This window comes from Pholcus phalangioides, unplaced genomic scaffold (assembly GCF_987345545.1).
Source record: "Pholcus phalangioides strain wild (caught in Gottingen) unplaced genomic scaffold, Ppha-v1.0 ptg000010l_1, whole genome shotgun sequence".
In the NCBI taxonomy this organism is placed as follows: Eukaryota; Metazoa; Arthropoda; class Arachnida; order Araneae; family Pholcidae; genus Pholcus; species Pholcus phalangioides.
In genome coordinates this window covers 9713341-9728135 of record NW_028301603.1, presented here as the reverse complement: position 1 = coordinate 9728135, position 14795 = coordinate 9713341, and the positions used below count along the sequence as shown (strand labels likewise).

The following is a 14795-nucleotide window of genomic DNA, read 5'->3' as shown; positions in this document are numbered from 1 at the left end:
ATGGTTTTGGGCCTCAGCTTTCGGAACGTTTACTTTGGTTACCGTGATTCCCTAGAAAATGCGTTTCAGACGTGTTTTACGCCTTTACAATGGTTTGTCACTTCTTCAATCCTCCCAGTAATGAGGCTTTTTTGAATACACGTCTGAATCATCATCAGCATCACTTTGAGGGCCAGGCAAAGGATGATCCCCATAGACATCAGTGTTAGAAGTTGCCGATTTTATTGTAGAAATGCGGAAATTTGGTGGGGTTTCTTGCCACACCAATAATTTTAAAAATTGTAATGAATTATGGATTTTTGAAACATTGAGAGTTCGCTTAGAGATATATACGAAGCCCAGAAGATTAGATATGAATTATCCGGACATACTTTTGAGTTGGATATCTACGAAATAACATTGATTTCAACTTCTTATTTCTATCTTCTCAAGCTCGAAAATGAAAATGTCTCCGTAATGTCTTTTGATATTCAACTGCACGAATCCATATAGTTTAGGATGTTTTAAAATTAATTATGGGCCCGTAAAGTGCATCGAAGAAATTCCACAGCTTTAATTAAGCATTTTTGGAAGTACAAACAGGCAGATGCATAACTTGCAAGTTCAGGAGGGTGGGGGGGGGGGGGGGAATCGAAGTACCTAGCGCTCCTCGAAAAAAGGCAAAAAATATTTATTTCTACGTTTCTTTAAATCTAGATTTGTTTATTTCATGAGTCGCGCAGGAAGTCGCCATGTTGGTTAACTTAGACACGGTTTGCATGTCCCTCAAAGAAAGAGGTAGGTATCATGTGATCCAAAAATCCTCATTGAAGAAAACCCGCCGGGTGTTATAGCTAGTATTTAAGAATAATCATAAATTTTTTTTTCCAATTTGACCTTAAAAATTAGTTCATGAACTGGCAACACCCGGGAAAAAAAGGCTTTTGATCAGAACTTTCGTGGGAAATTAATGTTCTATCAGTAATGTTTTAAAAAATACGGTGTTTTCTCAAAATATTTAAATGAAATAATGTTTATGCAGTTGCAGGGTAATCAGACAATGTATATAAAAATTATTGCAACGGGATTCTCATCATTTTAACTTTTTTCTGAAGCTCCAAGACATAGTTTCCCAACCTTTTTTTGGCCGATCGCCCCTTCTTCACAAAATGTTCTTTCTCCCATCGCGCCCCTCCAACGCAATCTAACCCATAGAATCCTATGTTATACCCGTAGCTTCTACCACCCCCCCTGGAACATTCCATCCCCCCCCCTCCAGGGAGCGTTTCCGCCCACGTTGGGAATCACTGCTCTAAAAGAAATGGCTCCCGAAAGTTATCTTCCTGATGATCTCAAAAAGCTGATAATTTTCTTGTTGGAAAGACGGAGTTCTTCAAGCAAAAGTTACTGGATTGCTTAACTGTACAGTGAACTATCTTTGAAAAAAAAAATATCATAGGACTGGCGGTGTTTTTTTTTGCAGCGATGGCAAGAAGCTTTGTCGTTTTGCAATATGAAGTTAGTTGCATCTTAAAACCATTTGTGGACGCTCGGAATCAAAAATTCCCCTACAATGTCCACGTAAAACTTCCGAAATCATACGTAGTACACTTCGCCATGCAAAGTTCTTCATAGTCCAGGCATCTTCAACCCGTTGCTCACGAGCCCCACGGCGCCCCCTGAAGCACCCAGAATTCTTCGTGCTCGTGAGCACTTGACCAACATCCCATGTAAGCATCTTGTACAAATTGCATTGAAGGATTGAAATCATCCTGATTTCGTGCATTGCTATGTCCAAAGCGTACGCAAAGGGGGGGGGGGGAGGAGTTGGGGTTCTAACCCCCCCCCCCTTCAAACCGAGATTATAGTGTTACTTTTCAGGAAAAAAACGTAAACCCCTCCCCTTGATGAGAAGAAAAAAAAATTGAAAACTTCCTCTTGAGAAAATTCTGCGTATGCCTATGGCCCAGCATTGAAATCTGCAGCAATTTGCGGAAGGGTTGCACGTCTGTCACGTTTAATGATTCTCGTCAGTCCCGTTCTTGCATGATCTTTTTCCGGCCGCAGCGATGTCGTAGATTTAATTTTTTACCGGATTCCCGATATTCACGGTACACTCGTGAAATGATCGTACGTGAAAATCCAAATTTCATCGCTACCTCGGAGATGCAATGTCCCATCTCTCGTGCGCCGACTATAACACCACGTTCAAACTCACTTACATCTCGATAACCTGCCATTGTAGCAGCAGTAACCGATCTAACAACTATGCCAGACACTTGTTGTGTTATATAGGCGTTGCCGACCGCAGCGCCGTACTCTGATTGGTTCCATATCTCTTTATTTGCATAAGCATGCCTGTACCAGTTTTTTGGCTCTTCAATTTATATATTTGTATATAACCTATATATATCATTTTTAGTGCATTTTCAAAAGCCAGGGGAGGCAACGGCCCCCTGCCCCCCCCCCTAACTGACGGGCCTGGCTGGCGAGGCTCCAGCCCTAGGGGCCCGGGATGATTTTCATCCCGGGTTTCATCCCGATTTTTTGTTTTTTACACTATAAATCCACCATAAAGGGGCCCGTGAAAGTCTGGTCGGGGAGTCCGTAGAAGATCCCAGTCTAGGGGCCCTACTCTAGGATGTGGGGGCCATGGGTACAGACAGTACTCGTGACTAGGAAAATGTTGAAGAACTCTGTCCAAGTCCGTTGGCGGTCATGTATGTCCACAGTTAAATGAACGACAGAACAAATATTGAGTTGTTTTTCTTTTTATCAATACAACTAATCGTTGAGGTTTTCTTCTGTTTATCTCCGTACGTAGCCACCTTCCGGTTTTGACGCTGATTCTTGACTCTTCAGTGTAAAGTTGGTTGAGGCATCTTCCAGTCAACCATTTTTTTTACACCATTGCAATCGAGACCTTGTAACGAGGTTTAGGTTTTTATTTCGAGTACCTCAAGTTTCTCTTCTCGCGTGAAGCATTGCTTAAGGTAATCTCATAACTACAGCCCAGATTATATGCATTTGCATATTTTGGCCTTTTTCGGCATTAATGCATATAAATGCATAAAAATCGAAGAATTTTCAGAACGAGTGCATATTTGTGATGGTTTATTGAAGCTCAACCACTTTTTCATAGTTTTTCAAATTAATATTGCTCACAATATTTTCATAACAACTGTTTTTTTTCCCCTCGCAGGTGGGATTTCTCCCCCCCCCCCCTTCAAACAGGGCCGTCTTAAGAGCATCAATTCAATTCAATTCGCCGACAATAGCCCCGGCAAATCGTCTAGGGACAATTTACTGCCGAATCCCTTTCGGGGGGGGGGGGGGGCTAATGCGGGTTTTTTATTGTTTATGAAAAAATATTTACAAAGCAAGACAAAAAATATGTACATGATATATACATTATATACATAAAGATCTCATGCCGCTATGTAAACCAACTTAAGAGCATCATGGCCAAGTGATTTTTCTGAGGCCCTATCAGGCAAACTCTCAACTAATTCTAATTTTTATGAGGCCCCTCTTCTCCTGAGGCCCCCGGGCCGTGCCCGGGTGGGCCCATGCGTCAAGACGGCACTGCCCTCAAATATGAACTGGTTCATTATAACGCTGTTTCTAGAGATAACGTCAAAAATTTTAAAGTATTTACGGGAGGGGGGGGGGAGGGAGCTTAGCGGACTATAGCCCAGGCCGGCAAATTTGAAGAATGAGTTGTCAAGATAATTAGTTGGATGGGAGAAAGGCGGCAAAATTTATATAGACCACAGGCAGTAAAATCTTAAATCGATCTCTGCCTACAGAGCGACGGACTAGGTCAGTGAGTGACGAAACGGGTGACTTAGAGGGTTTGGAAGCACGGGAGTGACCCATGTGAATGGCCACTCTTTCGGCCATTCATACGTTCTAGGCCAGCGGTTCTCAACCTTTGGAAGCCCGCGGCCCGGTTACATTCATTTTTGTAACTGGAAGTCCCGGTCAAACACATGATTAACAGAACATTTTTCATTAACAGATTTTTCACGTGGGGGGGGGGGACCTATAGTGAATTTATAGTGTGATAAAAATCGTCCCCCCCCCCCCGCTGGAGCTTTGGGGGGAGGGGAGGCATGACAACTGGAATTAAAGATTTTTGATCAGTCTCAGTTGATAGATGTTTAAATTTGGAGCTCTTGTAAATTATGGGGACCTGGAAGAACCTCCTACTTAAATGCACCGACATGATGGGAACACTAGAAAAGGGGAGGGGGGGGAGTGGTCATCATGTACATACGGGACTCCAGCACATACGCAGCAGGGGAGGGGGATTGCGTTGCAATGTACATAATTTATATTATGTCATCATACATCATATATGTATGTTAATCATCATACATCACGTACATTAATAATTATTATTCCGGGGGGGGGGGCGCTTTATTACAAAATTTATTGCAGGCGCTCGAACAGCATGAACTCCCCCAGGTTCCGGCGCCTATGATTCTACCTGCTCACGGTCCAGTCTGGTGCCCTAAATTGGCGTGGCAACCCATCGCGTTCCACGTAACTTTATCATCGAAATTATCTCACGACCGATCTGAAAGCACCTTAATAAATGGGTGCTGGCTGGAATGCACCAGGTCCGCACTTTTTGCAACAGGTGCCATTAATGGATGCCACCGAAAAAAAAAAAGGCATCTCTCGATGTTGTTCACATCACACGTACAAAGCCCTTCTGTATATGTATTGTCGAGTTGTTGACTTTGAAAATGCCGGAAATAACTGCCGTGTTCGCGGTGGCGCAGATCCGGTCCTCGATTATGATGACGTCACAAGCAGTTAGCCAACCGTGGGGGGGGGGCACCCCATCCCCCCTCCCCCCCACATAATCCAACACTGTGCGTGCAATCACCACACAAACACACACACACACATAAAAAGAGAAGAAGCCATCATCAACAGAACTACCTGTACCTCGCTCAGACCCGCAGCACAACACACACACACACCTTAACCAATTGGCCTTGGGGAACTCGTAACATGTATCAATTTATATTATTATACACACACTAGTCTCACCTGCCGTGGCCCCCCCCCCCACACCACAATAATGCTGTTGTCTGTTCACATTATAAAGGTCACAGACGCTCTTCACCTCACACACACATAAAAAAAAAAAGGCGTCCTTTTGTTGTTATCCATAGCGATGATACTGTCCACGGTTGGATGCGCCCCCACGGAACATTTTTCCCGCCATTGCTGTAAGTGGAAGAAAGAACCGTTATATGGGCTTCATGTTCATTGAATCTATATTTTAGTTTAGATGTGACAGGTGAGCGCCATCTTTAGGAGGTCGGGAATTTAGGGATTATTTATTCACTTTCGACATTTCCTTAAACGACTCTGACTCCCCTGTCAAGAAAGAGTTCCTCCCGAACAATTACAACATTGCTGATGGTTATGCTCAGGGCCGTCTTAACAGCATTATGGGCCCCCGGGCCAAATGATTTTGCTGAGAACCTACCAGGCAAATTTTTGAAAATCTCAACCAGATCCCATTTTTGTGAGGCCCGGGTGGGCCCATGCCTTAAGACGGCACTGGTTATGCTGTCATCGTGTTTGATGACATACGTTTCGTTAGCAGCGGGAAAACCCTCTACAAGCAGCGCCGTCTTTACGTGTGCCCCCCCCCCCGTACCCGGGGGACCTCAAGAGAAGAGGAGCCTTACAAAAATAAGATCTGGGTGAAATTTCCCCCAGAGTAAGCATGTAAATTTTCCTGGCGGGGCCTCAGAAAAATCACTTGGCCCGGGTCCCCATGATGCTCTAAAGCAGCTGTTCTCAACCGGTGCTCCGCGGCCGCTCGAGGAAAATAAAAAAAAAAAACCAGTAAATTTGAAAAAAAATTATTATTAATATTTTTGGATAAGTCAGAAACTTCGACGAATAAATAAAAAAATAGGCCTCCGGGGCTCCGCCACAGAAATTACACACCGGAAAGGGCTCCGTGGGTCAAAAAAGGTCGAGAACCGCTGCTCTAAGGACTGCCCTGTCCATAAGTTGTCCAAAAACCGACTAAAATCTGTTCGAATTAGAATTCGGGCCATTAGAAAAGCCCCCTCAAGTTAGTTATCCGAAAATTGACAAAACAAAATCCGAAAAACTGCAAGTTATCTGAATATTGTCTAAAATAAAATTTAAAAAAACCCGTCAAGTTGTCCAAAAATGTAAAAAAGAAAAACCATGTGTTGTCCGAAAATTAAGTGAAAAAGAAATGAAAAGCCCCACAAGTTATCCGAAAATAGGCTGAAATTGAAAAAAAGCTATAAGTTATCCGAAAGTTCTTTTGAAAACCCAACAAACTATTCCAAAATTCGCAATAACTATTTGAAAAGCTCCGCAAATTATCCCAAAATTCCGCAACAACTAGTTTAAAAAAACCTCAAGAGCTATCCGAAAATTGACTAATTTCCAATTTTATTTTCGAAATTAATAACACAAACACAGTTAAATTTCAATCTTTTTTTAAAAAGTTAAGTTAATTTTCAATAACTTGTAAGGTTTTCTTTAAAAGTCAATTTTTTTGGATAAGCCCGTGAGAGTTGTTTTTTTTGTTGATTTTCGGATAACTCATGGGATTTTTCTTTAATGGATATTGCAAATTTTTGAATAGGCTAAAATAGGCTACTGTAATTTTTGCGTTTTCAAATAATTTAAAGGTTTTCTTTTTTCATTTTAATTATTCTTCGGATAACTCTTGTGCGGCCTTTCGTAAATTTTAGTGCGTTTTTTTTCATTTTAGTCAATATTCGGATAACTTGTGGGTGTTTTGGTTATTTTTATGTATATATACAGTCAAACCTCGTTAGTGCGTCACCCGGTTAGCACGTCACTCCGCTTACCCGGTCGCTTTTTGGAAGTCCCAATTGTCCTCAGGCAGGAATTGGCACAGGTAGGGCTCACTCCGTTTAACGCGTCAATCCGCTTACTAAGTCATATTTTTGCTCTCCCAAGAGTGACTCATTAACGAGGTTTGACTGTATGTATTTTCTTTATAATTTTAGTCAATTTTAGATAAGTTGAGATTTCTTTTGAAAATAGTCAATTTTTGATAACTATTAGAGCCTTTTTTTTTTATATAATTTTAGTCAATTTTTTGGATATTTTTTCGGTCCTTTCTATATTTTATTTAGGTATATTCTTCCAACGATTTTAATACACTAACAACTCAAATAAATCATGACCTGAGCTTAATCAGAAAATGGTTTCTAGCTAATGATTTAACCCTAAATCTTTCAAAAAGACTAAACTTATTCATTTCCAACTTACAGAGCGACTAATTGAAAATAAAAACAAAAAAAATTATAAATTACACAAAAGTTATAATAAAAAATTATTTTGGATAAATTTTGTAACAATTACATTGAAATACATGTTCACATAACAGTAGTATTTGATACAAAAAAAATTGATATGAGGCAACTACAGGCATATTGATAATAAGATAGTTCGCTTCTATATTTGAAAATATACATCAATATTGTCTGATGTTATTAGAAACTCAATAAGGGATAGAGATGTAAAATTCTCGAGAGAATAATCTTTCGGAGAATATTCTCTGGTAGGACTACTATTATAAATAACTTGAGAATATTCTTATAAGTTCTTGATGAGAATATTCTTATAAGTTCTTGATGAGAATATTCTTATAAGTTCTTGATGAGAATATTCTTATAAGTTCTTGATGAGAATATTCTTATAAGTTCTTGATGAGAATATTCTCTTCTTATTTATAATATAGTTACATATAATATCCTTGAGAATATTCTCTGGAAGGACTACTTTCATAAATTACTGGGGAATATTCTTACAGAAAATAATAAGAATTATTCTGAAGTTATTAATAATAGTCCTTCCAGAGAATATTCTCTGGAAGGCACGTTAGAAGAATATATGTAATAACATGTATTATAATAAATAAATATCGATAAATAACTTGAGAATAATTATTTTTGATAAGAATATTCTCTAGTAATTTATAATGGCAGTATATTGAGAGAATATTCTCAAGAATATTCCCTGTTCCCGTCTCTCTTCCCGTCAAGAAGATGGGAATATTGAAGTTTGTAGACCAAGTTTGAAAGCAAGAAAATTAAACCAACATGGCTGAATTGCACAACTTTCAAAGAAATGGGAGTGATACAGAATTTAAATGTATGTACATTGAAGAAAACAGTTCTGCATCTTCTTAAATTGAAGGTGATTATATAAGAATAGCTTACTTTGTCAATCAATTTTGGTTTAATTTCTTTTGTCGTGAACTTATTTCTGAAAATTTATCTAATTTTAAAATAATTTTTTAAGGTTTTATCTTCATAACCAAACTTTTAAAACCTCTCATCATGACCTGGAGAATATTATCGAACTAAAGTTGCCATTGGGGTGATTATAAGAAAAATTGTTTTGTTGCAAATGTTTCAGGCAATGAAAACTGATTTATATTTCACAATATAAACAAAAAATTAGTAAAAAAATTTAAGTTATTTTAAAAGAAAAATGAATATTTTCGATTATTCTCCAATTTCTACATCCAGGAGAATATTCTCGTTCTTCTCACATCTCTAAAAAGGGATTTTTTTTTTAAATGATGCAAACCTAGATAGATTCTATATTACTAATGGTAAGGCATTAAATAGTTTAGGAGTAAGGCAGTAAAGATGTTTGCGAAATACAGTCAAACCTCGTTAGTACGTCACCCGGTTAACACGTCACTCCGCTTACCGGATCACTTTTTGGAAGTCCCAATTGTCCTCGGGCAGGAATTGGCAAGCTATGGCTTACTCCGTTTAACGAGTCACTCCTCTTATCAAGTCATATTTTTGCTCTCCCGAGAATGACTCATTAACGGGGTTCGACTGTATATCTTTTCTAAATGAGGGGTGTGCAATAAATTTCGTTTGGTCTTCTCAATGATATGGACTCTCTTTGTGTGTGCATAATGATTTATTACGATATATGCAGAGTATAATTCGGTAGGTATATGTCTTAGGCGGGGATTAGTTTCATAAAAGTTCATTTATAAAACTTCAAAAATACAACCAATGAGGGAATCGGTTGAATTTGCTCGAATGCAACCGATAACCTTTTTGGTTGAAGTTTTCAAGTTGTATAAATGAACTTTTATAGTGTAATCCCAGCCTTATGGGGAGTAGATTTAAAATTTTATAAGTTGGGATTTGAAAGCGAGCGCTGCAAATAGTTTTGAAACATCCGTTTTGAATAGAACACAAATAGGCTGTAGATTTGTCTTGTAATCACCTTCCCAGATGACGACACCATGATTGACAATTCAATGAAACCATGCATAGTATATTTCTCTAAAAGAAATTCTGCTGTTACTTTTGTTCGAGATTATAATACACTTTATATACGATAAAACGTAGTTTTTTAGCTATTTCCAGTGCGTGAAGTTTCCATTTTAGATTGCTACTAATATCAAGTCCGAAATATTCGATATTTTGTATGAATTGCTGAATTTTTTTCTCGCAGGAGCAGTCGAGGTTCATCAGATATATTGGACTATGAAATTTTAGTCTTTGAAAGATTTAGGGTTAAATCATTAGCTAGACACCATTTTCTGATTAAGCTCAGGTCATGATTCATTTGAGTTGTTAGTGTATTAAAATCGTTGGAAGAATATACCTAAATAAAATATAGAAAGGACCGAAAAAATATCCAAAAATTGACTAAAATTATAAAAAAAGGCTCTAATAGTTATCCAAAAATTGACTATTTTCAAAAAGAAATCTCAACTTATCGAAAATTGACTAAAATTATAAAGAAAAAAAGTTATCCGAATATTGACTAGAATAAAATAAAGTAAAAAATAAATTTTTTTACGAAAACTCACTAAAATTTAGGAGAAAGGCCGAACAAGAGCTATCCGAAAAATAATTCAAATGAAAAAAGAAAACCCACAAGTTTACGAAAATTATTTGAAAACGCAAAAATTACAGTAGCAAAATTCAAAAACCAGCAATATCCATTTAAAAAAACCCATAAGTCATCCGAAAATCAACTGAAATCAATGAAAAAATTCATAAGTTAACCGAAAACCGACTAAAAAACACCCTCACGGGCTATCCAAAAAAATTGACTTTTTAAAGAAAACCTCACAAGTTATTGAAAATCAACTAAAATTATTTTTTTTTAAAAAGACAAAAAAAATCACTAGTTTTATCTGAATATTCACTAAAAAATAAAGAGAAGCCTCACAAGCAAGGTCATAGCGGAGGGGGGGGGGGCCCTAGGGGGTCTGCCCCCCGAAATGTGAGAAAATGATCGAAAAAGGGAAAAAGATGGCCAAATTTATTCTTCCGTCACTTTGGTCCCTCCCGAACCCTGCTCACAAGTTATTCGAAAACAGTCTAAAATAATTGGAAAAAAAAACCACAAGTGAGATCCGAAAATTTTTCGAAAACCAAACAAACTGTTCTAAAATTGGCAATAACTATTGAAAAAACCCCAACACCAGCTAAAACAGATCTGCTTCAGCTGGTGTTGAAAAAAAAAACCCCCGCAAGTTATCCGAAAAATTTTGGAAACCCCCCAACAAGCTAGCCGAATTCTACAATTCTACCTAACACAGTAATTCAAAGAAAAAATATTATTACAATGTTATACCAACAATGCATTGTTGAGACTATTTGAGTCGAAATAGAACTTTAAATAAACAAAAAAATCGAATCATTACGTATTAAACAGCAACAATCACTGCCAACAATTGTTCCAAGTCACGACTATGACCATCAGGCCCGTCGCCAGAAATTTCATTCCGGGGGGGGGGGGGTGAAACAAAGTGATAGAGCAATAGATTTGGCCATCTTTTTCCATTTTCTCACATCTCGGGAGGCATCAGACCCCCGCCCCCCCCCAAGTCCGTCCACCCTCGCTACGTCCTTGATGACCACGGCCATCTGGCTTCCGAACAGGTCTATTTCAAGATCGGCATCATGCGTGGCACCGTCTAATGTGAATGTGGGAACCCCCGCGAAGCCAAATATAATAAGGAATATTAATTACGGTGGAAAAATTGGTCGTCCCGTGTGGGGGCCATGCCTGAAAGCTCACAGGGCTCCGACAATCTTACACTATACATATTTTTATTAATATTTTACACTGCTCCAAAAATCGAGACTATAAATGGACCGCCCCTAACGAAAACAAGGGGGGGGGGTAACAAAATACAATCTATGTTTTTTGTTATTTTTGGTTATTTGAAATCGAATGGGAATGAAATACGGGACGGACGATCTTGGCAACCCACCCAATTAGTCCCCCACTTCCTGGATTCACGTGATATCTGACTCAGAACCGTCTTAAGAGCATCACAGGGGCCCCAGAGCAAATACATTTTGGGGCCCCCTACCTATCTAAAAGTTCCATGCTAATTTACGTACTCACTCCCAAAAATCATAGTAGCAACTTATTATGACGAGTCCCCGGGTTATGTCAGGATAGGTCCACCTAGGTCGCCCCCTCGCTCAGCTCCATGTATTAAGACGGCTCCACGCGTTAAAGCGGCTCTGTCTCCCAGGCAATGCGATTTTCCTTAGGTTGCTACCTAGCTGAGAGTATCGTCGTGCCCAGCATAGGCGGGGATAGACTTGAAAGTTTGCGGGAGGGGGGGGGGCACGAAGATGATTACTGGTAAGGGAGCATGATGATGATATCAATTCATATATACTTACATTAGATTTGTCGGCTCCGCCTTTGGCGCTGGGGGGAAAAATGCCCCCATTTTACCCCCCCCCCCCAGTATTTTCACCCATGGTGTCCGGATCGCTCTACTCATTAAGACAGCCCTGTTTCCGGGCGAAGATATTTTTTTTCGGAGGGCCCTACCTAGCTGAGAATACAGTATTCGGAATGTAACTCCACGCGTTAAGACGGCCCCTGTTCACAAGCGAAGATGTTTTTCTGGGAGAGGGGAGGCCCTACCTAGCTGGAGGTACCAAATCAATTTACATACCTTACTTTATTTTGAAAATCATATTACCAAAACCAAATCTCACTACCACAAGATCACCGGGAGGGGTGGACCCACTCCAATACTCAATATTATCAACAATTAAGCACTAATCTAAAAAAATCACCAACAATAGAACTTTGCCAAAAAAAATCAACAGTCAGGTTAATCCTCCATCAAGAAGAGAGAGGCCCTAGGAGAAAAGAGTGGAGGGAAGGGGGGCCCCCCGACTCTCTTCAACCTGCGTTGATCCCCCCCATCTACCTCATGAAGAGAAAAAAAAAAGAGCACTTTCACCCCTCCACCTGCAAAAAAGGGGAAAAAAAATCGAAATTCCAACGCTATCTCTAACTTACCTGTGACTGGGAGGGCGGGGGGGGGGTGCCCAACTTTCACCTCAAGGAGGAGGACCAATAGAGACTTTCCCCCTCCACACTCAATGGTGATAATCCCGGAGAGTAGCTTCCCCCCCCATCTCTCTCTCTCTTTCTCTCAATCACTATCATCATCATCATCATCACGGGGAGCAACTCCTACTTTTGGCCCTATTTTGACCTTGGGCGGGATTGGAAAAAATAAAAGAAGAGAAAAACTTCTATCCATGGATGGATGGCCATCGTCTGCTCGCAGTGGCTCTTCTTTCCTTCGTCTTCACTTTGTAGGAATTGGTGGAGGAAAAAAAAAAAGGAGTAGGGGGGGGGGGGAGAAGAGAAAAAAAAAAAAAGAGCGTTCGATGCGAACGCCACCTATCGGACTTACCTGTGCGATAGAGAGAGAGAAAGGGTGGCAAACGTGTGTGTATCTCCCTGCTGCATTTTTTCTGCTTCTGGAAAAAGAGTCCACGTCACACAATTATCGATAAATAATTTTTTTTTCTCTCTCTCTCTCTCTCTCCTCGTGGAGGTCTTGGTATCCGTCTTAACAATGAGAATCGGAGAAGGATGATGATGATGACGATTGCTGCTCCAGCGTCGTCGTCGTCTGCGGCACTGCGTCACAACAATGGTTCCGTCGTGTGTGTCGTTGGGGTTGTAAAATAAATCCGTTCTCGATGCCGATTGTTGATCGTCTGCGAGGCATCCATCCATCCCCCTGAAGACGAATTTTTTGGTGTTGGCGTGCGCGTGTCAGAAAAATAACTGAAGAAAAGGTGTGCAGCAGGAACCCAACACACGCAACAAGTCCTTTTTCCACCAACAACCAGCTAAACTCGGTTGGTCGGGTTTTTTTTTTTTCTGTCCGCGTGGACCAGCCCCCCCCCCCTTTTATATTCTCTGGTTTTTTTTCTGGTACTCAGGAATTGGAGAACAAAAAAAAAAACAGGGCTGACGGGTTTGAGGCCCTTTTTTGTGCATATCTGCCTTGCAGTGCGGCGGCGGTGGTGGTGGTGAGACGGGGGGTAGCCCGGGAAAAAACCTACCTCGACGAGCCGGTCTTCAGGTGAAGCCACAACAGAAGAAAGAACAGGTTCATTATGGAAGGGAGCCAGACTGGTTTTTCGAGTTCGCCACCGTCGACGACGACTACGACGACGACGAACATCTGCAACAATACCAACGGTTCCTCGTCGGCGACGAGCACCACCAACAACAACAGCATCGTCGTCGTCGTCGAGGACGATCACAACAACAACAGGACATCGTCACCAGCGCAACACCACACGTAAGTCACTATCACATTGTTGTGCTTTTTTTGTTTTGTTTATGTGAAGTTCAACAATGAGAACGTCTTAATTAATAGCATCTGGGGACCCCCCCACTCCACCCTACCTGGAATACTTCTCACTCTCCGAAAATCATAGTGCCTGAGCTCATTTACATGAGGTTCAAAATCCCCCGGTAGGCACCCCTCATGCATTGAGACGTCCATTATTGGTTATTAATCTTGACATGCATTTTGAGACATGAATTTTTTTCCCGGCTGTGTTGACATTGGCATGCATCAGAGCCGGGGGTGCTTAGGGTGATCGATCACACTGGCACCGGGAGGAAGAGGGGGGGGGGGCAGGGTGATCTCAATGCATTGACCCAACCAGGGTCTCCATGATAATAACAACCGATGCCGTGATTCCTCAGAGCATACATGCTCAAGCCATGGCCCGCGGGCTGAATGTGACCCGCGACCTCAGATCTAACTTTACAGGAATGAACTAAGTAGCACATTTCCTTATAGTGACCACCATGCAGTTCCACATCACTTAAGTGACCCGCGTCATATTCACAGGTTACCGCGACGCCACTTCCAGAGCACCTAGGGGCCATTCAAGTATTACGTAAGCAAATTTTCAGCCATTTTTGACCCCCCCCCCCCCCACCCTTGTCAGCAAAACACTGACCGCCCCCTTCAGCAAAATTTCGTCAGCAGTTTGGAACATTTCATATCTTCAAAATGGGGTGGTTGATGACGTAAGCAACCTTCAAACCCCCCTCTCCCCCCCCCCTTGTCATCAAAAGTCAGCAAATCCGAAACCCCCTCCCGATGCTGACGTAATACTTGAAATGACCCCTTAAGTGACACACGATGTAGTTCCAGATCACATTAGTGGCCAGCTCTACGAATTTGGGATCCTCGCGGCTGTTCCGGAGGGGTCTCCATGACAATTGATCACCGAAGTGTCCAGCGGCACGTTAATAGGTCACTTAAGTGACCCGCGTCATATTCATAGATGATCGCGACACATTTCCAGAGCACTTAAGTTACTATTATTCCAGAAAACCAGTGGCCTCCCCCCAGGGAGACGCGACTCGCAGTTTGAGAACTTGTACCCAAGAGAGATGGTCCCAAGATACTTACGCACTATTGC

At 40.9% G+C, this 14795-nt stretch overlaps 1 protein-coding gene across 4 annotated transcripts in view; it reads left to right on the top strand.

The window, feature by feature from the left end:
• The first annotated feature begins 13384 nt into the window (after positions 1-13384).
• The window catches only part of LOC149080862 (protein grainyhead-like), a 56995-nt gene continuing 55584 nt past the window's right edge, over positions 13385-14795 (top strand). For all 4 annotated transcript variants that reach the window (XM_089237542.1, XM_089237541.1, XM_089237540.1 and 1 more), the window contains exon 1: positions 13385-13654. In XM_089237542.1, coding sequence (XP_089093668.1) covers positions 13467-13654 — 188 coding nt within the window. In that variant the 5' untranslated portion in view covers positions 13385-13466. The remainder of the gene's footprint in view (positions 13655-14795) is intronic.